The sequence below is a fragment of the Tursiops truncatus genome, chromosome 8 (assembly GCF_011762595.2).
Source record: "Tursiops truncatus isolate mTurTru1 chromosome 8, mTurTru1.mat.Y, whole genome shotgun sequence".
NCBI lineage: Eukaryota > Metazoa > Chordata > Mammalia > Artiodactyla > Delphinidae > Tursiops > Tursiops truncatus.
The window spans coordinates 100,174,477-100,200,806 of record NC_047041.1 but is presented as its reverse complement, the minus strand read 5'-3'; the positions used below and the strand labels follow the sequence as shown (position 1 = coordinate 100,200,806).

At 57.9% G+C, this 26,330-nt stretch overlaps 2 protein-coding genes across 9 annotated transcripts in view; one reads left to right on the top strand and one right to left on the bottom strand.

Annotated features, from left to right (window-relative positions):
* Positions 1-411: 411 nt before the first annotated feature.
* RCOR2 (REST corepressor 2) lies at positions 412-5,433 on the top strand. Of its 3 annotated transcripts, none has more exons than XM_073809103.1 (12): positions 413-1,251; positions 1,979-2,035; positions 2,331-2,411; positions 2,650-2,702; positions 2,790-2,951; positions 3,059-3,183; positions 3,277-3,346; positions 3,436-3,651; positions 4,016-4,093; positions 4,211-4,268; positions 4,443-4,636; positions 4,758-5,433. In XM_073809103.1, the coding sequence occupies exons 1-12, from the start codon at positions 1,125-1,127 to the stop codon at positions 5,070-5,072; spliced, it is 1,536 nt and encodes a 511-aa protein (XP_073665204.1). In that variant the 5' UTR covers positions 413-1,124; the 3' UTR covers positions 5,073-5,433. The 3 variants fall into 3 exon arrangements, with proteins under 3 accessions (XP_033716793.1, XP_073665204.1, XP_033716792.1); XM_033860901.2 differs by having other exon boundaries at positions 414-1,251; positions 4,404-4,636; XM_033860902.2 differs by lacking the exon at positions 4,443-4,636 and having other exon boundaries at positions 412-1,251.
* Positions 5,434-5,937: 504 nt separating this feature from the next.
* MARK2 (microtubule affinity regulating kinase 2) overlaps positions 5,938-26,330 on the bottom strand; it is a 58,294-nt gene continuing 37,901 nt past the window's right edge. For 2 of the 6 annotated variants that reach the window (XM_033860891.2, XM_033860893.2), the window contains 18 exons: positions 21,248-21,427; positions 20,972-21,025; positions 18,234-18,282; positions 17,856-17,921; positions 17,696-17,766; positions 17,420-17,476; positions 16,465-16,701; positions 15,906-16,025; positions 15,706-15,805; positions 15,516-15,628; positions 14,411-14,543; positions 14,048-14,226; positions 13,626-13,723; positions 12,671-12,832; positions 11,772-12,029; positions 10,711-10,737; positions 8,697-8,741; positions 5,938-8,102 (listed from right to left, as the gene is read on the bottom strand). In XM_033860891.2, the coding sequence (XP_033716782.1) occupies positions 7,742-8,102; positions 8,697-8,741; positions 10,711-10,737; positions 11,772-12,029; positions 12,671-12,832; positions 13,626-13,723; positions 14,048-14,226; positions 14,411-14,543; positions 15,516-15,628; positions 15,706-15,805; positions 15,906-16,025; positions 16,465-16,701; positions 17,420-17,476; positions 17,696-17,766; positions 17,856-17,921; positions 18,234-18,282; positions 20,972-21,025; positions 21,248-21,427 (2,310 nt within the window). In that variant the 3' untranslated portion in view covers positions 5,938-7,741. Of the gene's footprint in view, positions 8,103-8,696; positions 8,742-10,710; positions 10,738-11,771; positions 12,030-12,670; positions 12,833-13,625; positions 13,724-14,047; positions 14,227-14,410; positions 14,544-15,515; positions 15,629-15,705; positions 15,806-15,905; positions 16,026-16,464; positions 16,702-17,419; positions 17,477-17,695; positions 17,767-17,855; positions 17,922-18,233; positions 18,283-20,971; positions 21,026-21,247; positions 21,428-25,862; positions 26,238-26,330 lie in introns of those variants that run through there. The other 4 variants (XM_033860897.2, XM_033860894.2, XM_033860892.2 and 1 more) reach the window with 4 other exon arrangements.

Sequence of the window (26,330 nt, the reverse complement as noted above, 5' to 3'; positions counted from 1 at the left end):
GTCCCCCCTGCGGAAGGGGGGCGGGGAGTTCCTTGGCAGGAAGGGAAATGGAAGGAAAAGCTGGGCTCCACCCGGGCGGGCGGGCAGGCGGCCTCAGGGCCCCCGGGGCAGGCGGCGGTAACCCGAGCCCACTGGTGTGTGGGGCTGGTGTGCGCCTGGGTGGGGCTGACCCCCGGCTACTCCTCGGGGGTAGGGGGTGGCCTCCCCCAGGGGCAAGTCTGGGAGCTCGGGGGGCCCGCAAAGGAAAGCGCTCTCCACCCGGGTCCTGACCCCACCCCCTGGAGGTCTAGCCCCGGCCCCCAGGCCCCGCCCCCCGGGCCCTCCCTTCCACCCCAGGGCCAGATGTTCAGCTGGCGGAGGCATCGGCTGGGGGAGGGGTGCTGAGGCCGCAGCCGGCACTACTTCCCTGCCAGCAGCTTCATTGTGTGCGCGAGGAGCGAGCGGCGGCGGAGAGCGGGCGAGCGAGCAGCAGCCCGAGCGCGCCGTGGAGAGCGAGCGCGCCGGGGAGGGTGCGAGGCGGTGCCCGCGGCTGCGCTCCCCCGCCTCCCGGCAACTCTGCCCCAGCACCGCGCGCCGTGCGCGCCGTCCCGCCGCCGCCGCCGCCAGCGCCGGGGCCCCGCCGGCTGCCGTCGCAGGCAGGGGTCTGGTCCGGGCAGGGGTCCCCTCCCGGGGACTGGGGCATCCTGGTGCAGCCGAGAGGCGCGGAGCCCGCCGGGGGCGGCAATCGCGCCGCAGCGCCCGCTCGCTGAACTGCGTGGGCAGGCGGGCATTGGGGCTCCAGGGCGCTCCGAGGGCAGAGTGCCCAGACTTCTCCGGGGAGCCCCAATTCCGTGGAGCGTCCAGAGCGAGCGTGCCCCAGCCCCACCGGACCTTGCGCTCATCCCCCGCGTACCCCACTTCTACACAAACTTTTTTGACACCCTCACCCGGGGGGGTCGCGGAGAGCGCTGGGCTGCCCGCTGGGCTCCTGCCCCGCCGGACCCTAGCCACGCTTGACCTCCTGCCTCTCGTAGCCTCAGTGGCGACCTCTCCAGGCCGGGCCGGGCACGGCACCCCAGGCGAGCGCGGCAACGACCGCCGCTCTCCGAAGGCTCCCGCGCCCCCCGGGGCAGCTGGGCGGGGTAATGCCCTCGGTGATGGAGAAGCCGAGCGCGGGCTCCGGGATCCTGTCCCGCAGCCGGGCCAAGACGGCGCCCAACGGCGGACAACCCCACTCGGAGGATGACAGCAGCGAGGAGGAGCACTCGCACGGTGAGCCCGGAGGCCTAGGGTTAAAGGCGCACCGGCCCGGGGGGGCGCGGAGCAGGGCGTGGGGGAGAGTTGCCGACCACGGGGGTATTATACGGATGGTTCCTGCCTTGCCTGTATTGGAGCCTGTGCCTTGCTTCTCCCCCGAGCCGGCACAGGGAATCTGGAGGCTGGGCCCCTAGCTGCCGAGGAGGCGGTCCTGCCTGCCCCCTCCCTGCCCTCAGTCCCCGAGGGACTCAGGCGTCCCTCCCTTTCACAGCTTGGGCTCCTCGTACCCTGCCACCTTGCAGGGGACTGAGGTCTGACTGGGGCAGGAGCTGGAAAGACACCTCCACGCCGAGCTGTGGGGCTCCTGTGGTGGGGAGGAGCCTTGGATTCTCTGCAGGAGGGCTGTGGTCCAGGTCTAGGGGCAGCCCTCCAACCCCCCCAACTCACCCCCCCCCCCGTCGGAACAAAGGGCTCTGCTGGGCCTGGGCTTGAAAACTGGCCCCTGTCCTCTCCCCCACCCCCCATGGCTATGGCTAGGCAGGTCTCTCCCTTTTCCAGTTCCTTCTGTGGCTGAGGGTAACTGAGGGGAAGATCAGGGAAAAGTGAGCCTCCTGGAAGATGGGGGCCCTGGGTGGTCAGGAAGGAGAACTCCAGGCCAGCCACCTCCCCCGCCACATCCTCCCGTCCTCCCTCCCTCCCTGGAGTCCTGACTGCCTCCCCCCACCCCCCACCGGCTCCACAGACAGCATGATCCGCGTTGGAACCAATTACCAGGCCGTAATTCCGGAGTGCAAGCCTGGTGAGTGGCAGGACAGGCTGTGAAGGGAGGGGACTGGAGGGCCCATGGCTTGGCCCTGAGCCCCACCTGGGGGAACCCTTGGCTGGCGCCCACTGTAAGGACAGGCGGGGGTGGGTGGCCGGCCCTGTGGCATGGTTAGTTTTCCTGCTCTGCCTTCCTGTCTGGGTCTCTGTCCCTCCTTCCCCTCTGGGCCTCACCTCGCGGGCCCCACTCCTCCGCTGCCCTCTGGCCGTGGGTCCAGGCCAGCGCCACCAGGCTGATGATGTCTTCCCTCCTTTGCTCCGTTGCCTTTCAGAGAGCCCCGCACGCTACAGTAACAAGGAGCTGAAGGGGATGTTGGTGTGGTCGCCCAACCACTGTGTGTCAGATGCCAAGCGTGAGTGGGGTGGGACCCTGGGCTCATGCATACCCTTGGGAGCTGGGGCCTGGGGTTCATGCCAGCTGGCAGCCAGCTCTTCTCAGAAGTGGGCTGGAGGCTGAGGTGTGTGGGTTCAGCCCCTGTCCTGGGGCTCAGGCTCAGGGGCCTAGCCCCTGGGGGCATACCCCTTTCCGGGCAGGCCTGGCTTAGGGGTTGTAACCCCTCCTCCAAGACCTGGCTCCTCCCGCCCCTGCAGTTGACAAGTACATTGCGATGGCCAAGGAGAAGCATGGTTACAACATCGAGCAGGTGAGCCTTGGCCCCGCAGGGATTTGGGGTGGAGACGGGACAGTGCTGTGGGCAGCTGAGCCTGAGTTGTCCCCTCTCCTGGGCCAGGCACTGGGCATGCTCCTGTGGCACAAGCATGACGTAGAGAAGTCGCTGGCTGACCTGGCCAACTTCACCCCGTTCCCGGACGAGTGGACGGTAGAGGACAAGGTGCTGTTTGAACAGGCCTTCGGCTTCCACGGCAAATGTTTCCAGCGGATCCAGCAGATGGTAAAGCCCTCCACCCCCGCCAGTGCTCCTTGGCCCCTTCTTTCTGTTAAGCCTAACCGAGGCCCAGAGTCTTAGGTGGGCCCCAGCCTCTGGCGTTGCCCCTCCAGCTGCCTGACAAGCTGATACCCAGCCTGGTGAAGTATTACTACTCTTGGAAGAAGACCCGCAGCCGGACCAGTGTGATGGACAGACAGGCTCGGCGGCTGGGGGGCCGAAAGGACAAAGAAGACAGGTGGGGGGCTCGGGGAGGCTCTGGGTGGGGGTAAACTGAGCTCCTGGGGGCCCTGGCCCCTGCCTTACCCGGCCTTGGCCCCCGTGTAAGCAGTGATGAGCTTGAAGAGGGACGAGGAGCCGTGAGTGAGGGGGAGCCGGACGCTGGAGACCCCAAGAGAGAGGTGAGGTCCCAGAGCTCCTCTGGCCCTGCCCGCCTGCCCGCCCTCTCCCTGGGCTCTGCACCACCCACCTCCTCTCCTTTCCCTGGCAGCCTCTGCCCTCTCGGCCCCTGAATGCCCGCCCAGGTCCAGGAAAGAAGGAGGCCCAGGGGTCTCAGTACCGCCACCATCCGCTGCGAACTCGGCGGCGCCCTCCCAAGGGCATGTACCTGAGCCCCGAGGGCCTCACTGCCGTGTCAGGGAGCCCGGACCTTGCCAACCTCACACTTCGAGGCCTCGACTCCCAGCTCATCTCCCTCAAGCGCCAGGTGGGGGGCCCGAGGAAAGAAGGGGCCAGGCAAAGGGGACAGTCGGCAGCTGGGAACTATGATTGGGGGCAGCTGGAGGCGTAAGGGAGGTCGTGTGGATGCCAAGCCTGCCTCTGCCCCATCTTCTGGGCTTCTGGGTAACTTAGTGTTCTTTTCTGGACATTGAAAAAAAACAAACAAACAAACCTGGTCTTTGAAAAGGGGCAAACTCCAGTGTCTCCTCTACTGAATGGTTGTGAGGGAGAGATGAGGTAGATGGTGGGTGGCAAAGAGCTTTGCTGGGCAGTGGGGCCTTGGCGAGGGTTGGTGTTGACGGCCTCCCTGGCTTGGAACTTGATGTCGCTTCCTTGCCTTGCCTTCCCAGGTGCAAAGCATGAAACAGACCAACAGCAGCCTCCGCCAGGCCCTGGAGGGGGGCATCGACCCGCTCCGCCCCCCCGAGGTGAGGCTGCGCTTCAAGTCCGGGTGCAGGAGGGGGCAGAAAGGGGAGTTTCTCTTGGGTAGCAGGGCCTCTGTTCCCATATGTTTGAGTCTCAAGGACATATTCCTTGCGCCCCAGGCCAACACCAAGTTCAACTCCCGCTGGACCACAGATGAGCAGCTTTTGGCAGTACAAGGTGGGTGAGACTCGGAGAATAGAGGGCCCCAGGAGCCTCTCCTGCCCTCCGAGGAGCTGGGGCAGAGGGGGAGGATCAGGGAAGTAACTAGTTCTAAGGGGGTATTCACACCTGCTGCCCTTTTGACCCTTGCAGCCATCCGTAGGTATGGCAAAGACTTTGGGGCTATTGCAGAGGTGATTGGGAACAAGACTCTGACCCAGGTGAAGACCTTCTTTGTGAGCTACCGGCGCCGCTTCAATCTGGAGGAGGTGCTGCAGGAATGGGAGGCCGAGCAGGATGGGGCCCCTGGAGCCCCCCCGGTCCCCATGGAGGAGGCTAGGAGAGGGGCTCCCTTGCCAGCCCCGGCCCTAGAGGAAGACGATGAGGTGAGAAGGGGAGAGAGCGCGAAACGCTTCAGAGAACAGAGGAGAGGAACCGCCTCCGTCCTTAGCCTGGGCTGAGGGTGTGCCTGAGCCTGGTTTCTCACTCTTCTCTCGCCCCTCTCAGGTCCAGATTACATCTGTGTCGACATCAGGACCCCGATCGGGGCCCCCTGCGCCGCCCCCTCCTCCGCCTCCCACCTCGCTGTCCCAGCCGCCGCCACTGCTGAGGCCACCTTTGCCCACGGCTCCCACCCTGCTCCGCCAGCCACCCCCGCTCCAGCAGGGCCGCTTCCTCCAGCCCCGGCTGGCCCCCAACCAGCCCCCACCACCTCTTATCCGCCCTGCCCTGGCTGCCTCCCGCCACGGTGCCCGCCCCGGCCCTCAGCCCGCACCCACCCTGGCTGGAGCCCCCCTGGAGCCTCCAGCACCCTCGCTCTGAGCCCTGAGGCCCTCCACCAACCAGAGGCTCCAGAACCCCTTTGCCGGACGTCCTCGGGGACCTCCAGCTTCACTGAGGACAGAAGAGACTAGAGCTCTCGCCAGGTCTTTCGAAGACCCAGCGCTGCCGACAGGGGCACAGCCTGGACCCCCGCGGGTTCTGCACGTCTTTCTGGCAGCCAGCCTGTCTCCACCCCCACCCCAGCCAGGGTCTGGGGCCTTCTGAGGCTGGCCCGAGGGTACTTTTCCTGGCTGGGACTGGAACGGCTGCCTCCTAGTCTGCCAGGGCCTGGCCTAGGGGTCCTGCCCTTCGTGTGTAGGGGGTAGTGACCATAGCCTGGGGGGGGGGGGCGGAGAGGACAGTTTAGTGTGTTGGCTGTTCTTCCTCTTCCCCTTCTTTTAGCAATAAGTCTGGGGTGAGGTGGGGAGGGAGCTGGAGGGGGGAAGTGGGCAGAAAGGTTCCTTGGGGCCTGACAGCAGCAGAGGCTGAAGAGGTAGCTCTCCAGTCTTCAGGGGGCCGGGTGGAAAGTGCCGAGGAGCCCTGAGGGTGCCCACTGTGCCCACCGCCCAGAAGTTTAGAGAAAGGAGGGTTGGGAACATATGCAGACATGGGTTTATTTTTCAATGTTTTTAAAAAATAAATAAAACCTTCAAGCTCACTGAATCCTCTTTCCCTTTTGGTTTAAGGGTCTTGGGCTTTGCTTCCTGTCTGTGCCATGAGGGTGGGGAGGGATCCCGCCCAGCACCGGCCTTTCCCCAGGCCCCAGACAGGAATCAGTTCTCCCCTGCGAGGCAGGCAGGCTGGGCCACATCTTGCCCAGGGGGACTGGGTCCCTGCCCGGTAGGAAGAAACAGGAGGAGGCAGCTCAGATTCCAAACATTCTCTTTATTACGTGTTTGATCCAGAGGAGAAACTAAGTGCAGGAAGCGGGGCTGGGTGGGGAGGGGCCACCTTGCCTGGGAGGCCCCCCCCCAGCCCCTGGCCACCACCCCCTTTGGGAGCCAAGCCTTGCCCTCCCGGCCCCTCGGAGCACCCGGGCTGTTCCATAGGGCAGGAGGGGGGAGGGAAGAAGGGAGGGGGAGCCCTTGGTGGGAGCCGGAGCCCGCATTCAGGGCTTGGGGCAGGAGGGCTGAGGTTGGCGAGGCCCCTTCCTGGGAACCAAGGGCTCGACTTGCCACGGAGCCAGGCCTGGGAGTGGGGTGATGAGTAGGAGTGGAGTCATCATAAATCAAAAAAAAAAATAAAATAAAATAATAAAATAAAAAATAAAACCCATCACAAAAAATGTACAACTCAGGTGAGGGTAGAGGCAGCCTCTGTTCAGGACCCCCTCCCCCAATTTCTCAAGAACAGAAACAGCAGAGAAATAAATTAAGGGATGCAGCGGCTGCCACCAGCCAAGCGCCCATAACCAGCCACTCCCACGCTGGCTGCAGAGGTTAGCAAGCTGGGAGTCACTTGGCCTATCTGTCCCCCCCACCCTGTGGAGGGCAGAGGCTCCCGGCCCTGCTGCCCTGTCCAGCCTCCCGCCAGGCGGCCGGCCACGGGGGCCCCCGGGCAGTGTCTCCTGAGAGGAGGGGCGACAGTGTGAGGAAGAAAAGGCAAGGCCGAGAGATGAGTGGTGAGGGAAGTCACTGCTATGGAACTAGCTGGTGCCCAGATTAATGCCAATGAAGGGGAGCAGTGGGGAGAGGGACGGCGAGGGGGGCTGTGCTTTCAGACAAAGGCTCTCCCAGAACGGAGAATGCCCAGCGTCCCTGTTGCGGAGACTAGCAGCCCAGGCGGCCCCCTGGGGGCCGAGGAGCCCATCTGCCCTGCGGTCCCCTCCCCTCTCCCAGCCCTGGGGTCAGCCCCGCCTTCTACCCAGGAGGGGGTGGGAGAAGATGGCACAGACTTTTTGAGGAGGGGAACAAAAGTCCCCACAGCAGCTTGTGGAAGGAAATGCCCAGCCTCTGGGGAAGGAGGGGCAGAGGATACAGTGTGGAGGGAGGCCGAGCCCCGCGCCTAGCCTGCCAGCCCCAGAGCAGCCGCCAGTCCCACCGCTTCAGGGCTGTGCGGCACCCCTGCCCCCAGCCCCCAGCCCCCAGCCGCCCAGGCCTCCAGCCCAGGGGCCTGAGGTCAGGGGAAGGCCACCTCTGGTGGTTTGCTTGGAGGGGAAGGAGAGGAGAGGGGAGAAGCCCAAAGTGGGCCTGGCGGAGGGCCTGACAGGGAACTCCACCACTCTTGCCTGAGAGTGTTCCAGCCCTGAGCCACCCTCCCGGGAAACCCCACAGATCCAGTCTCGACTGTCCCAATGGGGCAGGGAGGAAAGGTGGCCGCTGGGATTTTTTTTTTTTCTTTTTTCTTTTTGGTAATAAAAAATTTCTTGGTTTAGGCGAAATACTCTGTGCAACCGCAGTACCGAGGGGGAGCCCTGCCCCCCACCCCTCCCTCCCCTTCCTTTGCCTCCTGTGGGAGAGAGGGGGGAAGGGGGACTATCTGGGCAGGGGTAAATGTGGCGGGGAGAGAACCATCTCCCAACCCCCACAAACATGGAAGAAGAAACTGAGAAGGGCGGGGAGGGGAGACACACCAATCCGTCTCTGCAGTCCCGCCCGGGCAGGCGGAGCGCCGGCCCCAGCAGCTAAGTCCGGCTGGCCGCCCCCGCCGCCCCCACTCCCGGCAGCCTGTTAAAGCTTCAGCTCGTTGGCTATTTTGGAGGCAATGTTTTTGAAGGCCATGGAGGTGCCCGATATCCGCTTAAACCGAACACCGTTGAGAGACAGCCGCGGCAGTTTGCACACCTCCATCTCCCACTGCACGAAGTTCTCGTGGCCCGGCGTGCCATGCATGCACAGCAGCATGTACTTCTCGTGCAGCTCGCTCTGGCAGCTGTTCGCGTCCAGCACCTTGCGGATCTCACGCATCATCTCGTTGGGCTCCATGGAGCTCGTGGTCTTCATGCTCCACGTGAAGCGCAGCGAGCGGGGCTTGGCCTCCCGAAACTCCTCCTTTTCCTTGTCACTGCCGCCGCTGCCCACCACGTGAGGTCTGCGGAGAGGGCAGAGGCGGGCGTCAGGCGCCCCAGCCACAGGACAGCCCCCCTGGCAGATGGACCCCGAGACCAGAGAGGAGAGCGGGAGGGTGCCCGGGAGGCGGCAGTGCTGGAAGAGGGAGCGTTAGACCTGGCCCAGGGAGCAGAGGAGTGGGTGGTCTCATCTCTCAGGGCAGAGAAGGCGAGAAGCCAGCCCCTGGCAGGGGGTGACAAGGTGACAGCGCCATGCTTTCCTGGGAAGAGGGCAGGGTCAGGGAAGAAAGGGGAGCACGCGCTCAGTAGCCCTGAGCAGTTCACAGACTGGACAGAAAGAAGTGACTGGAGCTTGTCGAGGGGTAGGAGTCTAGAGTCCCAACCGCCTGGCCCAGGCAGGGCTCTTGCTTCCAGAACACATCAGACCTGAGGAGAAGGGCCCACACCCACCGCAGCGGGGCTGTGGGGGTCCTCTGAGGAAAGGGAGGCACCAAGAGGGGGAGGACAGGGCGCAAGCATGGGAGGAAGAGCCGGGTGGCAGAAGGAAGAGGAGTGGGAGGCTCGTGGCAGGGCCGGCGGCCCGGGCAGGGCGGGCGCTGGCTCTGGCCCCCTCTCACCTGAGCGTCTCCACTCGGTCTTTGCTTTCAGGTTCATTCAGGTTCCTCAAAAAACAGAGCGAGGGAGAGTTTAGTGCTGGGACCTCTGTGAGGGCGGGTCTGGGGGAGGTGCCGCCGGTGGGCGGGCGGGCGGGACCCAAGCCCAGAGGCCACTCGCCCACCACCTAGCAGGCCAACATGGCAGCTCAACTGTCCCTCTCCAACAGGGAGCCCAGCACGCGGGGCCTGCCCCTCCCCACACTCTCAAAGACGGGTGCCGGGAGGAGCCAGGGGAGGAGGAGGGTGTGGACGTGCGGGCACACGCATGGCGCACACAGCCCACAGCCAGGGCTCGCGCGCAGGGCGGCTTCTGCACTAGCACCCCCTGAGTGGGTCTCAGAACTGTAGTCCTCTTGGAGGGAAGGGCGGGGGGGGGGGGGGATAAATAGAGGTCTCTCTCAGGAGGCTCAAACGGCCAAGGGCCGGACCTGCTTTGAGTACGCCTGGGGCTCAGTGCCTGGGACTGGGTGGGGAGGAGATGGGCCCTGAGGCCGGCTGTAGACAAGCCCACCTCCCCCATTCTTTTATAACTCCCCTGCCTGCCAGGCCATCTGCTGATACAGAAGGGAGGACAGAGGGCAGAGCAGGGCAGACACCTTGGGAGGGTGGGTGGGGAAGAGGTCTGGCCCCGCTGAGCGGCTTCTCCAGCTCCTGGCTGGAAGATGGGTGCCTGGAGCTGGGAAATTGGGGAGTGCAGAGGAGGGCAAGGATGTAAGGAGGAGTGAGAGAGAGCAGCGGCAGCACATGTAAAAGGAACACAAAGACACAACAGACACACGAATGCAAACAAGTGCACTGCGAGCAGGGAGCCTGGGCCGTGCAGGGGAAGGAGCCTGGCTGCTCTCTCCGGCCCCACCTGGCTCCTGCCCTGTGGGTGGAGGTACCCTGCAGGGCAGGCCCCCACTGGGGCCCCATGAGTCAACAGCCAGCCATGCAGTGAAGAGCTGGGTGGCGAGCAGCGGGTGGAAGGGGGAAAGCCTGAATACCCTGTCTTGGCCGTCGTTCTGTCAGCTGGGGCACCAAAGGGGCTGGGCTGACGGCCTTGGGGAACCAGGGCTCCCAACCTGGCCCTTGGTCCTCAGCTTGGTATTTGGCCCACCCAGGCCACCAGAGAGGATGAAGACAGGGCCAGGAGTGGCACAGCCAGGAGCTGGCCCAGGAAGGGAGACGCCTGAGGGAGGGGGGATCTCCCACTGTTTGGCCAGGGCTTAGGGGTAGACGGCCCCTGCCCTAGAATGTCCCAGCTTCTGGCTCTTCGGAAGTCACAGGCCATAACTGGAGAACACAGCCCAGAGAGGACGCAGCCTGATTCATCCAGAAACGTCTGGAGGTAGGAGGTATGCTGGGGTGGGGGTGGGGTCGGCCTAGTTCTGCAGGAGCTGCCAGAAGGGGGTGCTGTGCCCCGCTCGTGAGGCAAAGGCTCCTTCGGCCTGGAGGCGTCAGGCTGAAGTCTTGAGACCCCAGTGTCCCTGTAGTACCTCCAAAGTCCTGCCATCCCAGAGGACAGGGGCAAGAGGCCACACAGCCCTGAAGTTCAGGGCACCAGGGAAGGGGAAGCCCAGGAGACCCAGAATGAGATACCATCCCAGATGCACTTTCGACCCCGGTGGAGCTTCCTCAGAGCGCATGCACAGACACGAGAAAGGGCTGGAAAAGGAACCCAACGCGCTTGTGACCAAAACCCAGGGTAGGGGATTGGGGGGAAGGAGACAATCTTAAAGGGAGAATTCCCTGAGAAGGTCCCCCTTGCTTGGGGACAGGCCCATCGTTTTCAGAGTCATTTGCCCTGAGTGGGCAAACGTGGCCTTGTGGGCCGCCCAGGCAGAGGCCGTCTTCATCCCTTTAAGATGGCAGAGAGAGGACCCCACAGACATGGTTTAGCAGATGCAGGAGGGAGCAAGAGCCAGAAAAGGGGAGTTAGTGATGGAGGCAGGACACAGGACACAGACGCACACACAGCGGGCTCAACGCCTACCTTCTGGCAAACCTGAAAGACAGATTTCTAAAAAAACAAACAAAAAAAGACAAAATAAAAAAAGAAATAAAAAAAAAAACCAACAAGACGGTATGTGGATAAGCAGGTGGGGAGTGGGCTTTACAGGTTCAAGGGTTACCCCACTTGTGGAAAAGCCGCTCAGCGAGACTAGAGTCCCAGACATCCCCATCTGCTCACGCCCCACCCTGCAGCCCTACACCCGCATTCCGGGGCTGGAAAGGGGCATGGCTTGGCTACTCTAGCTGAGTGGAATGAAGTGCAGGAGGAAGGGCAGGCAAACCTGTTCTCTCCAAGGCTCCTGCTGCTTCCTGAGCTACACTAAGATGGTTGAGGAAGTGGTGGGATGGAGACAGGGAGCAGCCCAAGAGGCCACATTACTGGATGCACCTCAAGAATCAACGCTGTCCTTTTGGGTCATCAGGGGCCAGGCGTGAGAAACCTCACGAAGAGAACCTTCACCCTGGTTCCCACGTAGGAAAGCGTCAGAGTGCCTCAGGCTGCAAGGGAGCCATCCTAGGCCCCCACCAGCTATTTCATTTATGGCCTTCATCCTGGCAACCCCCAGCCCCCCAGCAGAGGAACGTGGCAGAGGGGAGTGGCTGCAGCCAGACAAAACCGACTGGGTGGGGAGAAAGGAGGTCAAAGGGGGCAAGACAAGAGACCAGGAGAAACTCTCCTTGCCGGCCCAGCCTGGCTCAGGCCTCATGACTTTGCAGCTGCGTCACCAAATATAAGTTTCCATGGGAACCCAGGAGAGACGAGGGGGGCTTTTATTTTAGCATCTGAGTTCACACTCTCCTAGAGAGGAGGCGGCATCGGCCATCTGCTCGGGCCAGAGAACAAGGAGTTGGGGAGGCCTGAGAGGGACGGATGGGTCTGGGCATCTCAGGTGCCAACAAAGACTCAATTTCTTAGGCTTCCTGAGGTTTCTAACCCTGGGACCTGATCCCAGCTCTAACCCCCGGTGTCCTCATCCCCACCCCCAGGCAAGGTGGAAGGCCTGGACTCAGCCTCTCTGCCGCCCTAGGCCCCCTACTCACCTGCGTACAAACTTGGAAGTGAATTTGCTGAAGATGCTCCCCGAGGCCCCCCGCCGGCCCTGGCTGTTGCCAGAGGGAGAGGCTGGGGTCACACCGTAGGGCAAATTCTGCTGGTCCCGCACCTGCCGGAGCTGCCCAGCGTGGAAGGTGCTTCGACTGGAAACACCCCGGGGAAAATTAGTTCGGTCTGGGGCTCCACCGCTGCTGCTGATGTTGTGGGCGGAGGGGGAGGCGACAGGGACACGCTGGGGGGCTGTGCTGTGAGAAAAGAGGTGGGGGGTGGGGAAATGCATCAGGGCATGAGAACGCCATCAGCACCAAGCATCTGGAGCTCCCTGGCATGGGAAAGGGAAGGGGGACGCTAGGGCAGAGGCAGCCATCACAGAGGACACAGAAGGAAGGGGTGTGACCACTGAGGACACCAGTAAGGAAGATGTTTGGGTGGAGGGGGAAGGAGATGGTTTGGGGGAGGGAGGGGAGGCAGGGAAGGATATGTGTGTGGAGAGCAGTACAGGATGGAGAGAAGAGGCTCCTTGGGAGCTAGGCAGTCTGGAACCTCAAGGGGACAATGTTGACCAACCCTCAAGGATTGAGTCCCTGTGATGCTGACTGTCCCCGGGGTCCTAAGGAAGTCCAGGAAGGCTCAGAACAGAAAGGCTTCCTTCTGGAGCCTCGGGACGGCTTCTTGCATATCTGTTCTGAGAGGGAGAACTGGAGGAAAAGAGGGGCATTAAGCTATTTTTTGTGTCCTCTACTTCCTGGCTGCAGGGGACAGCCATCTCTTGTGGCTAAGATGCCAAAAACAGAGCAGGACCCCCAGGTGGGAAGAAATTGTGGGGGGCGGGGGGGTGGGGGTGGGCTGAGGGCAGCAGGTGTATCAGCTGCCCCAGCACACTTGCCTGGGCCGCGGCACCTCACAGTTACTGTCCGTGGGGGGCAGCCCAGTGGCCTTGTTGGGGTGCACGGAGGCCGACATGGATTTCTGGTGCTGGCGGGGCCGGGCCGCAGAGACCGCGGCGGAAGCAGAAGCCGTGGAGGCCCGGGACCCTGGCATGGTTAGGCTAGGAGACAAAAGCAGTGGAGAGGCCTGGGTTAGGGGTGGGTGGGGGCAGGAGGCTCCGGTTAGGAAGCACAGGCAGGGCGGGAAGGGCCAGAGCTGGGGAGCCTCGGCAGGATGCAGGTCAGGCCCAGGAGCAGCAACGGGGCACAAGTCAGAGCCGAGGGAGGCAGGGTAAGTAAGGAGTAAGGAAGGCGAGGCAGGCCAGAGCCTAGGGAAGGAAACCCAGAGTGCAGGGAAGCCAACAGGAGGCAACTGCCTCCGGGCTGCACTGGTCTCCTAGAAATTCTAAGAACAAGGATGTGTTGTCGCCAGAAAGAGCAGCGTGTTGCTAAGGGGAATTTTCATTAAGCTCAGAAGACAAGGAGCCAGGAACTCAACATGACGGTCAAGGTTAGGGGGGCTCTGCTCTCATGGGCACAGCTAGAGTCACCCTCAATGTGTGCACGCTTCAGGTGGGCATCTCTCGGTCCTGCCCTGAGCTGGGGCCCCTCAGGCGCTGACGCCCAGAAGAGTGCAGTTGCCACGCCCTGGCTGCAGTCAAGAAGCAAGAAGGCAGCTGAGATGACCATGGAGTCACACTCGGTCCACCGTAAGGAGCGGTCACAGGAGCACAGGGGAGAGGAGGAGGGGGTGGGGAGAGCAGGGAGGAGGTGCTGGCGTGTGGAAGGCTGGACTGGACAGAGCCAGGATGGGACTCCAGGGGGCAGGACAGGAAGACGGTGCTGCTGACAGACGTCACCGCTGGGAGAGGTGGCTCCCGGGAAATACGGCAGGCAGGGCCCAGGCCTCCTCACCTGTCTTTGCCGTTCTGGATGGAGGCCTGGCCAAGGCTGGCCCTCTCCAAAAGTGGGGAATTCCTGCTTCGATTTGTGCTGGTGGAGAGGACGCTGTTCTGTGGGGAATAAAGGGCAGAGTGGTATCACAGAAAACCAAAGTGTTCTACTGGCAGGTTCACAAAACCTGCTCCCCCTCCCCCTTCCACCACGAGCAGTCGGGCTGGGAAAAGAACGGATTTTGCTTTTACCCTGTGGGGCAGGGTTTTCTACAGTAAGCTGAAGTGGCCCCGGGGCGGAAGGTCAGGTAGGCAGCCAAAGGGAGCTGGGTCTGCATTAAGGAAAGAGCTGCCAGGAGAGGGCAGGCCCCACAGCAGGAGCCGGGAGGATGGGGAGGAGAGGTGGGGCTGGCCAGGAGGAGGGAGGGGGTGGGCGTGGCTCACCGTGGAGGGGGTGGGGGTGGTCTTCTTCCTCTCCAGCCCAGGCAGGGGGCTGGCGGGCACTTTGGCTGTGCTGCTGGCCTTCCGCCCTGGCTCCCGGTCCTCCTCAGGCCGCTTGTTTTCTGCGTTGTTACTCTGAGTCTTCTTAGAGTAGGAATTAGAAGTGGGAATGGCAGGACCAGCTGCTGGGCCAGAGGACAGTGGGAATGGGTAAGGGCAAGTTGGAGGGAAGTTAAGTGACTTGCCCAAGGACATGCTACTAATAAGGGCTGAACAGGGATGGAAACTCAGCTGTGTCATCCAAAGCCCCAAGAACCCATCAGGAGAGGGGTGAGTCCCCCACCTGCAGCTCCCAGAAGTACTCACCCTGGTCGCTAAAGCGCCGCTGCTTGGGGTTGGCTGAGACGCTGCGCTGTACCTTGTGGGAGGGGGAAGGGGCACTGCTATTGGTCAGATCAGCTGAAGGCCGGGGTTTCAAGGTGATGGTGTCGCCCTCCAGCTGCAAGAACACAAAAGGGAGGGCAGAAGTCATGAACAGTTGCCTAGGGATGACCGCACTTACACATTCCTGCCTGACACAAATCCACCCCAGGCTCCCACGAGACATACCCCCTGCAAGACCAACGTGCATCTAAATAAACACTCACGGAGACAAGTCCCAACACAGACCCTGAAAAACACAGTCAAAGACACACCAACCTCCCCAAAAAGAGCCCCGCCCTCAGAGTGGGATACACACACCACACACATAAGAGTGCACATTCAGACTCAGAGACACCCCCAACACCTCCTGAGCAGGCTAAGCCAAGAATCAAGAAAGGGCGTCCAGCACCGCCAGGAGGAGCGCAGGACGGGGAGGCCACGAGTGGATGTGGGGACACACAGATGGTGAACAAGGCCCTACTCCCACAGAGACCCAGGGATTCAGGCGCAGACATGGGTACCCATACGAGCAGAACAATAATCACGAAGCCTCCAGATGCACAGACAGGAGGATGGACGTACATGCACACAGATACATATACCCAGACACAAGCTCTAGGCAGAAGCAACACACAGGCTCAAGATTCCTGTAAGACAGACACAGAGCACCCAGGAACCCAGACTTCCAGATACAGAGAGACACAAACATATCGAAACAGTCAGAGACTTCTAGAGCCAACACAGAACTGACCCAGCCAGAATGACCTAGACCCAGTCTAACCAACACAGAATGAGCCAGATCTACTCACCCGTATGGAAACCCAGACCCAGGCCCAGACCCCACCAGCTTCCCTACTGAACTATTGATGGAAATTAGTGAAAGCAAAAGCCAGGGGACCTTAGCACCACCAGAGATGAGGCTTAAAATTAGTCAGTAGAGAGCACACCTACTCAGAGATGAGCTTCTGCCCTCAATAGCTGCTAGAAGCATGGGGATACTACCGACAGAGAGGCTGGCTAGACGGGGGATGGAGCAGGGGGCACACACCTCGGAGCTCTTGTAGCCCAGGAGCAGATAGGTGGCCATCACCTCGTTGTACCTCTGGCCCACCAGCGAGTCCTGGATCTCTTCCCGTGTGTAACCCATGGACACCATCAACTCTGCGTGGGGGGACATACAGTTAAGGCTGGTCCTGAGTCCTAGGCAGGCTCAACCTCACGGCCCAGCACAGCCTCACCTGTCCGCCGGGGGTCCTTGTAGTCAGGGAGTGGCTCCACATAAGGCTTCAATTCATCATCTTCGTGACCCACATTCATCCATCGATCTTTCATGATTTGCTGGGGAGTAAAGGGAAGGGGGAGGGCAGAGAGGGAGACTCAGCTTGGAGGTTTCCTCGGGAACCCAGGACCTCCTACCAGCTGGGCTCAGGCTGCTCACCTCTAAAGTGCCTCTCTTGCTGGGATTGAGAATGAGAAATTTCTTAAGCAGGTTTTCACAGTCTGTGGACATGTAGAACGGAATACGGTATTTCCCCCTCAGTACCCGCTCCCGCAGCTCCTGTAGGAGGGAAATTTAAATCACCCAAGGCCAAGGGAAGGAACCTAATATCCAGGCTCCTAACAGCTTAAGACTGGCCAGGCAGATATAAATGAAATATGGTTAAGAGGCAGAGAGCCTGGGACAAGGCACCTCACTCAAGAGGCGGTGATGTCAAATACCCCACGCCCTCTGGCTTGATCAGCCCGAGGCTTGCTATTCTGAGGACCTTGGAGGGGTGAACGGACATACAATTTATCCCAGCCCTCAAGAGAGGAACTGAGGTTATTTTGCTGGGTGCAGAGGGCTTTTAATAGCTGCTACCTTTTGCAAGCCCTTCTTTGAAGCTCTGGCTCAGGAAAAATGTAGAAAAGCAGCAAAGGTGAGAGGTCAGGGATAAAACCAGAGGCCAAGAGAAGAAATGAGAGTACACATGATCTAGGCCTGCACTTCACTCCACCTTGAGGTTCTGTCCATCAAAAGGCAGGGATCCGCTGACCAGTGTATATAGAATAACTCCCAGGCTCCACACATCCACCTCGGGTCCGTCGTATTTTTTGCCCTGGAAGAGCTCTGGGGCAGCATAAGGGGGACTGCCGCAGAAGGTATCCAGCTTGTTCCCAAAGGTGAATTCGTTGCTGAAGCCAAAGTCTGCAATCTTGATGTTCATATCAGCATCCAAGAGCAGGTTTTCTGCCTGGGAGGTAAGAAGGAAAACGTCAGGGAACCAAGTGGACCACACTAAGGCACCGGACAGGAAGGAGCTGAGCGCAATGGAAGAACAAACAGGAAGTCATCTTCAATGTTAGAACTTCTCCCACCAACTCCAGGGCAGGCCTCCAATCAGTGTGCAGAGGCTGGGCTGGGCTGGAGGAGGGCCGCGCAGGCCGCTCCTCACACAGGCAGCCACGTGAGAGCTGGGATCTGAAGGCTCAGAGACGCGGTGAGCTGTGCAAAGCTTCCCTGTCAGGCCTGGGTTAATCATGGTCACATCTGCGAGGACGTAGGGGCCAGGAAGACTCATAGGTAGTCTCACATGCTAACAGCTCAGTGAAAGAGATGAGTGTGCTGCACATCTGCAAAGCAGCTGTGACGCAGCTGTGGAACGGTCAGCACTGCTTCCTCCGTCAGCCGCCAGGCTGCCTGCAGCCCTCCTGCCACGCCTGGCTGCACCAGAAGGGGAAGGGCTGAGAGGTGCAATGGCAGAGACCCTCTCCTCGCTAGCTGGAATGGGATCCTAAGTCCAGTCATAAGGCCTATGTCAGAAGCAGCCCTAGGGGCTTCCTCATCATCTCCAAAAAATTAAAGGCTGGTGTTTCCTTGAACACTCAGGGTGTAATGGTTATGTCACAGTTAACAGAGGGTGAATGACCCAGCCCTGACTCAAGGACACTGGAGATGAGAGCACGCCTTACCTTTAAGTCTCTATGAACAATAAACTTCTGGTGACAGTACTGCACAGCAGACACTATCTGAAAGGAAGGAAGAGGGGTCAGCTCAGGGGCACCTGAAGGTGGGCTACAGGGGCTGGTGGAGCTGTGATCCTGTGACCGAGTTCGAAGCAGCCACATAGATAAGCAAAGCCCAAAGGACCCTCCAGATGCCGCTTACAGACAGGCAGCTCCTCCCTGTATGCCAAACCCCCCAAAGCAGAGGTCGGGCCCACACTCCACGGAGGAAGTCACACCCACCTGGCGGAATTTGGCTCGAGCCTCTTTTTCTTTCATCCTGCCATGAGCCACTAGGTAATCAAACACCTCTCCTGCAAGTGACAGGGGCAGGGTCTACATCAGAGCTTGCTGGGGCTGGGGAAGGTGGGGACACAGCAGGAAGAGGCAATTCCATACCTACCTCCACTAGCGTACTCCATGACAAGGTAGAGAGTTTTCTCAGTCTCGATCACTTCAAATAACTTAACTACAAGAGAAAAGGCCAAGCTATGAGTCAGAGAAGCAGCAGGGGCCACACATCGAGCCCCAACACGTACAGGGGCATCCCAGGAATCAAAGTTTCCTCCTCTCCCAAAGACAGGTTCCTCTCGAGGCAGCCACACCACTAAGGACAGCCCTGTGCTCCAGAGGCAGAGCCGGATCTTGAGCTGGGTTCCCCAGAGGCATCCTTGAAGACTACAGACTCCAGAAGGCCATGTGCCTCAGGGAGAAGGGCCACATGCTGGGAAGTGGAGCCTTGCTGTGGGGGAAGAGGAAAGGAATGATGACTGGTTCTCACCTATGTTGGGATGATTCAAAACCTTCATTATTCTTACTTCACGGAACAGCTGGAAAATAAAATACCAGGGGTCAGGCTTGCTCAGCTTGCTCCCCTCAGGTCCCCTCCAAACAGAGCCACTGCTAAGATTCTTTTTCCAAAAGAGAAAACAGGCAGGGAAAAGAAACAGAGTAGTTGTCCAGATCCTCCATGCCCATCCCCAGTGGCTGAGAAGGACATGGCGGGGAAGGAGAGCAAGAAGGGTCAGTGTGAGGAAAGCTGGGCTCTCATGACTTGTACCCTCAGGGGCAGCATCTGGACGAGCCAGCTGCACCCTTGGGTGCTGTCTCCCCAAATCCAGCCCCCAAACAGCAGACGGGTTTTGGCTGCATGCCTCTGAAAGAGGGCGCGTGAGCCCACGTACATGAACGTTTAGAACCTGAGCTGCTTCTACAGTTCACTGACAAGGCAGACTCTAGCTTGGTCTGTGTGAAGAGGTAGGGGAGCTCTGAAGGGGCCCCTCTGAAGAGGCCCACCACCTTCTGACTTACAGAAGTCAGAGGGCTCTGCACTAGTGGGTACGCCTTTCTCTCCTGGGCCTCGGGGTGGTGACAGAAGAAGCCACTCCTATATATAGCTGATGCCAATTTTAATCAAATCCACCTCCACACACTCACGCTCTCTTTGTGAAACAAAATCAGGGACTCCAAACCATACATTTCCATGAAGAAAGATGACAGAAATGAACTCCATCCCCTCTGCGGGGGCCAGAGAACTGGAGGTGGGGTTTTTTGCAACTTCTAGGCCTCACCGTTTGCACAAGGACCAGAACTAGTTGTGTTGTGTTTTGTTTTTGTTTTTAAGGAGAGGGGAGGTATGGGGACCTAATTTAGGCTATATTTTATGGGGAAAAGTGAACACATCTTTCTTTTTTTTCCTTTAATGAGATCCCAGAGCTTTTGTGGGCTGGAAAGGAAAAGAAGAGACAGGTTTTCCAATCTTCAAGAACCTGATTCTGACCGTGGCTCCCTTTTCTTGTTAGGGCCCAGGTTTTTCTTGCTTTCTTCCCAGGCCCAATAGTTATCTTGGATGAAGAGGCAAAAAATCCTGGACGCCACCTCAGGGGCAATAATGGGCCTGGAAAGGGCGTTCTCCTAGGAGAGCGTGGAGTTTTCTGAGCTTGTCTGGAACCCTGAAGAGGTTAGCTTCTTCAGCGTTTGTCCTTTAGGGATCATTGCTGGGATCAAATTTAAACAGAGTGATTTGGCCAGAATCAGACTGGCCTTGGCAATGGAGTGTGTTCAAAGGCTTTAAAAATGGCTGCATTTGTCTGGTGCTGCTGCTTCCAGCCAGTCAGGAAGAGGCAGGGAGAAAAAAGAGGTGGGAAGTAAGATGGCCTAGCTGACTCTGGCAGGCTAAACTGCTCCAAAGACCAAATGGCCCACACCAAGCTGGCTTCTACTCTGTGAGGTCTGAGCCAACATGTCAAGAGTAGCCCTCTTTCCCTTTCTTCCGGAAAGCTCCCAGCAACAGGGAAGCCCTGGTGATGACAGCCATGTTTCCTTTGAGTCAAAGAACTGTGAGGGGATCCCAGGGGTAACAAAAAATAGGAAACACCTTGGTTTTGGCTGTCAGCATGTCAGGGCACCTCAACTCACACTAATTCTGTGAGTGTCTCTCTCAGCAACAGCTCCCAACCTCCAGTCCCAAGCTTCCCAATCTCACTGTAGTTGGCTGTTAGCATCAGGTTATGCCCTCTCCTAACTCAAGTAACAATGTGCTCATGAAAAGAAAAACTCAATCTGCCACAAGATGCAAAGAACTAGGTTAATCAAGGTCAGAAAATCTGAGCCAGGGTCAGCTGGAGTATGAGGAAATCTCACTGACCTGAACAGGGACAGCTTTTTGGGAGCCTGACGGGAGATTTCTTCCTTCCCCTAACTGACGGAGCCCAGGGTGGGGGCAGAGGGCAGACAGTTTCCAGTTCTACACCAACCAGTCACTAGTAAGCCGTCCCTCCTCTGCAAATGAAAGCTTTCTTTTCTCACTCCTACATATGTGGTCTCACCTGGAGGGTTCCCCAACCAGCTAAGTAAGACCTCAGTTTTCCACTGTAAGTCAAGAAGGGAAGGAAAAGTTCAACCTCATCTAGCAAAGACTACATGCAAAGGACTCTGCAACTGTTAGTCAAAAGAAGCCTAGAAGTGAGAAGGAAAACTGGGAGGACCTGTCATTAATCTGCACGCACTGTAAGAGGCTTGAAACTGGAGTTCAGTTTCGAAAAACCCCAGCCTTCCATACCCATTCTCTGAAATGTAGCTGGCACAGAATCCAGTGGCAGGTTCTCTGCCTCCTCTTACCCCTGTACTTCTAGAGCCACTCCCCTGGATCATTCAGATCTTACAGTTAACTGCATGTGTTTCTAGTAATGGCTATATACATGTGTATAGGGCTGGTCACAGGCCAGAAGAAAACAAGATGCAGGACGTAGGTCAGACAGGTAGGCCAAGGGGCAGGAAAGGGGCAGAAAGACTTCTAAAAGAGCCAGTGCCTGTGGCCAGGAAGCTCAATCAGGAGAAGCCAACACAGGTGATCCAACCCAAACCCTAAAGATAGCAGAGCCACGGAAAGGGATGGTGGGAACAGTGAAACTACCAGAGATTCTGAATTAGGGGTTCAAGAGGAGGTCCAAATGGGGTCAGCAGATCATTAACTCCTGACAGAGGTTTAGAAAGGGACAGGAGGTACTGTGTGCTTACTTTCTGAAGGCTGGAGGAATTCAGTTGAGTCTTGTCAATGATCTTCACAGCTACCTGAACAAGAGATAAAAAGCCCAAGATTACCTCTCTGACCAGGCTAAACTCAGGACTCGAATCTACTGCCTCCTTTGGCCCTATCCCTCTTAGCACCCCTATCTGTTCAGATCTCATTTCTGCCTGATAAACAAAAGGCTGGCTGTGGTAGAAGTCCCACTACTACCTGCTGGGGTATCAACAGTTGGGAGATGCTGCCACGTCCCCAACCCCAAAGCTCACCTCTTTCCCAGTAAGGATGTGCCGAGCCAGCTTCACCTTGGCGAAGTTACCCTTGCCGATGGTCTTGAGGAGTCGATAGTTGCCAATATGGGGCTGCTCGTCAGCAGAAGTGGCTGAGTTGCGGCCCCGCAGCATGTTGGACTTACTGCTGGGCTTGGAGTCGAGGTGTCCCAAGGTGGGCTGCAGGGTAGAAACATGTACACCTTTGAGTATGCTGCCCTTCCGGTTCCCCATACTACTGCCCTTAGCTCTCTGCAAAAAACTCAAGAGGCTGGGGTATGGGGGCAGACTCCAGGAGGCTGGTAGGCATGCAAAGAAAGAATCATAAGGCAGGGGGATAAAAGGAGGTGGGAAGAGCGCCCACCTTCACGCCAAAAGAGCACAGCCTAAGGTCCAACGTCAACATCCTGTGGGCGCTGGAGCTTAGGACCTAAGCTGTCCCATCACTGGCTCCACTGCCTGGCAACACATCCCCTGTAACAACCCAACAGTTCCTCCACCTCATGTGGGAGAGCGCCGTCTACCGTCCTCCCCGTCGCCTGTTCACACTTTGATAAGGCTACATCTCAAAGTCGCAGGAGCACGATCAGAATTACTGCAAAGCACTCACTGCCTCCCAACACTTTACATTTCTCTTTACTATGTATCACTTTACATTGATTTGTTGTCTATCCGGCAAGAATGGAAGCTCATGAAGACAGGCATGTATCATTTATTCACTGATACATCCCTGCACCTAGACAGACTGGATTAGGGTAGATGCTCAATGAATACTTGTGCAATGAAAAAATGGAATGACAGGGTCTGTGCAAGGCCACCCTCTGCCCTCCTTAGATATCCCATAGCTCAAATAAGGGTGTGAGGAAGCAGAAATGACAACAACTGGCACCAACAGGTATATAAACATAACACAAAAAAGGTATGGTCCAGATGAAAACATACATCTGTATGAAGACCTGTACAGTCCTCAAAGGGCTAAATGTAGAGTTCCATGTGATCCAGCAATTCCACTCCTAGTTACATACCCAAGAGCAACTTGCACACCCATGGACATTCGTAGTATCACACATTCATAATAGCCAAGAAGTGGAAACAACACAAATGTCTGTCAATTGATAAGTGAAATATCCACATAGTGGAATATTCGTTGGCAATTAAAAAAAAAAAAGAAGGGACTTCCCTGGTGGCGCAGTGGTTAAGAATCCGCCTGCCAATGCAGGGGACATGGGTTCCACCCCTGATCCGGGAAGATCCCACATGCCGCGGAGCGACTAAGCCCGTGAGCCACAACTACTGAGCCTGTGCTCTAGAGCCCGCGAGCCATAATTACTGAGCCCACACGCTGCAACTACCAAAGCCTGCGCGCCTAAAGCCGGAGCTCTGCAACAAGAGAAGCCACCGCAATGAGAAGCCCATACACTGCAACAAACAGTAGCCTCTGCCTACTGCAACTAGAGAAAGCCCGTGCGCAGCAACGGAGACCCAACGCAGCGCCCGCCCCCCACAAGAAAGAAAGAAAATAACTTAAAAACAAAAAAAAGAACTGACATATGCTACAACATGGATGGGCCTTGAAAGCATTATGCTAAGTGAACAAAGCTGTTCACAAAGGACCACAGGCTATATGATTACATTTATTTGAAATGTCCAGAGTAGGTAAATCCATAGAGACAAGAGAGAAACTCTAGGGCTGAGGAGGCTGAGGAGGGCGAGGGGACTTAGGGGTGACAACTAAGGGCTGCAGTAATGAAAATATTCTAATGAAATGCTGACTGTGGTGATGGATACACAGCTCTGAGGATTTAGTAAAAGCCACTAAATTGTACACTTTAACGGGTGAACAATCCCACTGTTAAGCATCTGGCCTAACTCTGGTCGAGAGCACTGATTTGCCTCTTCCAGAACACCTGATGCCATTGCTCCAGCATGATGGGGATAAAGTGCTGCCAGAGCCTCATCGCAGAACCATCCAGAGCTGCCCTGAAACTTCAAGGAAACCATCTGGAGGGGAGCAGGGTGACCAGAGAAGTGTGACTCAAAATTCTTTCTTTCACGGTCCTTTTCTGGCTCTAAGTGAAGCCCTCAAAAACCACAGAGAAAAGAAATGACTTGCTACCACCCAAGGAACTGTCCAGGGTTCCTTGGCAAGAAGCATGCTTCCCCAACCTGTTGCTTTTCAGCCCTAAGGGGCTATGAATAGGAAAACACTTCCCTCTGCCCCAACTTCCAAGATCGGAAGATGGGTGAAAAGTTTCCTTGGCAACCTCTAAATCACCTCCTAAACTGTCGCTCTCCTGTTTCCTGAGGATATGAGCCAAGGCAGCAGGGTCTTGACAGTCCCCAAGTCCTCAAAGTTTTGCAATGAGAATTTAGTGTCTACCTGAGGATTTGGGTCCTTTGCTCCCTGAAGCCAAATCTGGGAACCCTACTGCCTATCCTGAGCTCTGCTCTGCCCATCCCTCTCCACGTTTCCTGCTCCAGGGGCTGCTCTGTGTTGCCCAGCAGGACAGCATCCTCCCCACACCCAGAGGCTCAGCTGCACACAGAACTTCAAGGAACAGCAACAACCCTCCTCCTTACTGGGACAGAGAGGGTGCTTAAGAGTACAGACGCAGAGACAAACTGCCAGGTTCAAGCCCCGAATCTGCCGCTCACTCAACACGTGTTAACTCTATTATTATCAACAACATCCTTAAGATGGAGATGAGATTATTACAAAGCAGGAAGGAAATCATCTAAAAGATGACCGACGTGGGATGATCCCACACGTGGGTGTCAGGAGATGGTCTAGTGGGTGCCGAGGAGCTCTGTCCAACAGAACTAGGTTCCAGTCCTGGCTCCCCCACTTACTAGCATGAGTTTCCTTATCTGTAAAGTGGTGATAAAGTAGTCCCTATTTCACATTCATTAGGTGACAGAAAATATGTAAAATGCCTTATCCAATGCTCAAAAAAGAACCACCATGAATACCATTATTTTTAGTTCCTAAATACTACAAAGCCTATTTGCAAAGCCGGAAGTCTCATTGTCAACAAGACTTCTGCATCTCAGTCAAGCCCTCCTAAGCCAGCTGCAGCCTATCTGGAGGCCAAGAGATGCTACGTATTGGCCCTCCCGGCTGAGCATCAGCCACCTGGCCTGCACCAGCACCTTCAGCCTTCACAGGAGGAGACTCGACAGGGCGGCTGTGAAGGGCTGATTCCAAGCTAGGTATCCAGGACAGTCAAAGAGAAGGTTCTGCTTGTCTGGGACCCAGAGAAGCAGAGAACACTGGTGCGTGCTCTTTGATTCCCTGCTCTAAAAGTCACACACTCCCGTTTCAGGACCGAACTACCCAACTCTCAGGACTCAAAAGACACAGTCCTTCTCTTACCCCCTTCTGCCTCTTCTATGTTGTGAGATATTTCCCACAGCAGGGATGTGGGACAGGGTGAGGAAGCAGAGAAAGGAGAAAGTCTCTAGTAGGAAATGTTCCTTGGACCAAGGCCCCACGAGAGGCAGCTTCTTTGAAGGCTGAAGAGGAGGTAGGGGTGTGGGTGGCTATCACGGAGAGAGAGTCCCATCCCTGGTTCTCGACTAGGCCCATGTAACCTGGACCCAGATCTCACCAACAGGGTGGGGGGCTGAAGACTAGCTGCCCTTCTGGGCCAACTAAGCAGAATCTAGCTAGAGCCATGCTCTGCCCCCCACCTCCATCCTCCTTGCACACAGTAAGACATCGAACACCAGACATCCTCAAAGCTCTGGCTGACATCACACCATAGGCAGGCCCCCAAGGTCTGAGGCCAGTCTGTTGAAAGCAGACACCACAGCTGTCAGGCAGCTTTCAGAAAGAACAAGGGGTCACCCTGTGAGGCAGCATTTGGAACCAAGTGGCAGAACACGCAGGTTCTAAGCAGGCCTGATTCAGAATTAGGGCCTAAACAGCTCTGAGGTCCTCAATCGAGAGGAGAGAAGGCAGGACATGAGGATGAAAAAAATAGTCTTATATCCAATGGGCCCTTCAACCTGGATCTCAGAACTCAGCCTAGGCATGTTGCCACGTTTGCCCGGAAGACAGCCTCCACCCCGAGAGGCCCGGCGCTGACTCAGGTAGGCAGGGCCCCTTCCCTAATGCTGGAGGCCCTGGCCAACAGTTCGCCCCTAGGAAAGCTCAGGCTTTGGGGCTCTGCACTCAGGTTTGGCCTCGAGTGTCCTGAGACTTCCCTGGGGCCGGGAGGGGGATAGACAGGTACTCCCTGGCCAGAGGCAGAGTGAGCCTGGGCACTGTGGAATGGAGGAAAAGTATCCCTTGGGCACCGGCCCTGGGCGGCCGCCCCAGACCCGTCTCCCCTCACTGTAGCGCTCGTGCGCCCTCCCTGGGCCTCTGCCTGTCACCAGCCCGTTCCCTTCACTCTGGCTGGGCCTGCTCACTCGACCTAAGGGGAGAGTCTTCTCTGGGCATTTGCCGCCTCTTCCTTTCTCAGCCAATGCCTCTTCCCAGGAGGAGCACTTCCCTGTGCTAGTTGCTGCCTGGCTCCATTTAGCAACCCTTCAAAGATCCTGTGTTTGGGGTGAGACGGATGAAAGAGGAGGGGGCAATTCCACAGCAAAAAAAAAAAGGGGGGAAACATACCCGGCTGGAGAAAGGGACAAGGACTACCAGCGACTTCCATTCAGCAGAGCCCACAGCAGGATCTGTCAGGCAGTGAGGGCAAAGTACAGAGGCCGGGAAGAGCCAGGCCCAGGGCGGGGGCTCCTGGCTCCGTCAGCCACCCTTACTCAGCTGAAGCAGGCGACTCCTTCCACCACCTCGTCAGTGAAAAGCAGCGAAGCAGCCAGGCCAAGCGGCTCCTGCCTGGGAACCTGGACTGTGTCGCAACCGAAACCACCACTAGCAGAGAGAGCCCAGGCTTGGCAAGCAGAGCAACGGGGACAAAGCCCTGCGGCTTCTTGTGGGCCAGGGTCTGGTAGCCAGAAGATGCATGCAGTCCTCGGACACTACCCAGGAGCAAGGTGGGAGGAAAGGGGCAGGAGGCTAACGGGAAGGAAGGGAGACAGAGAGAGTAAGAGGCGGGTTTAGATCAACTTCCTTCTCCCTTCC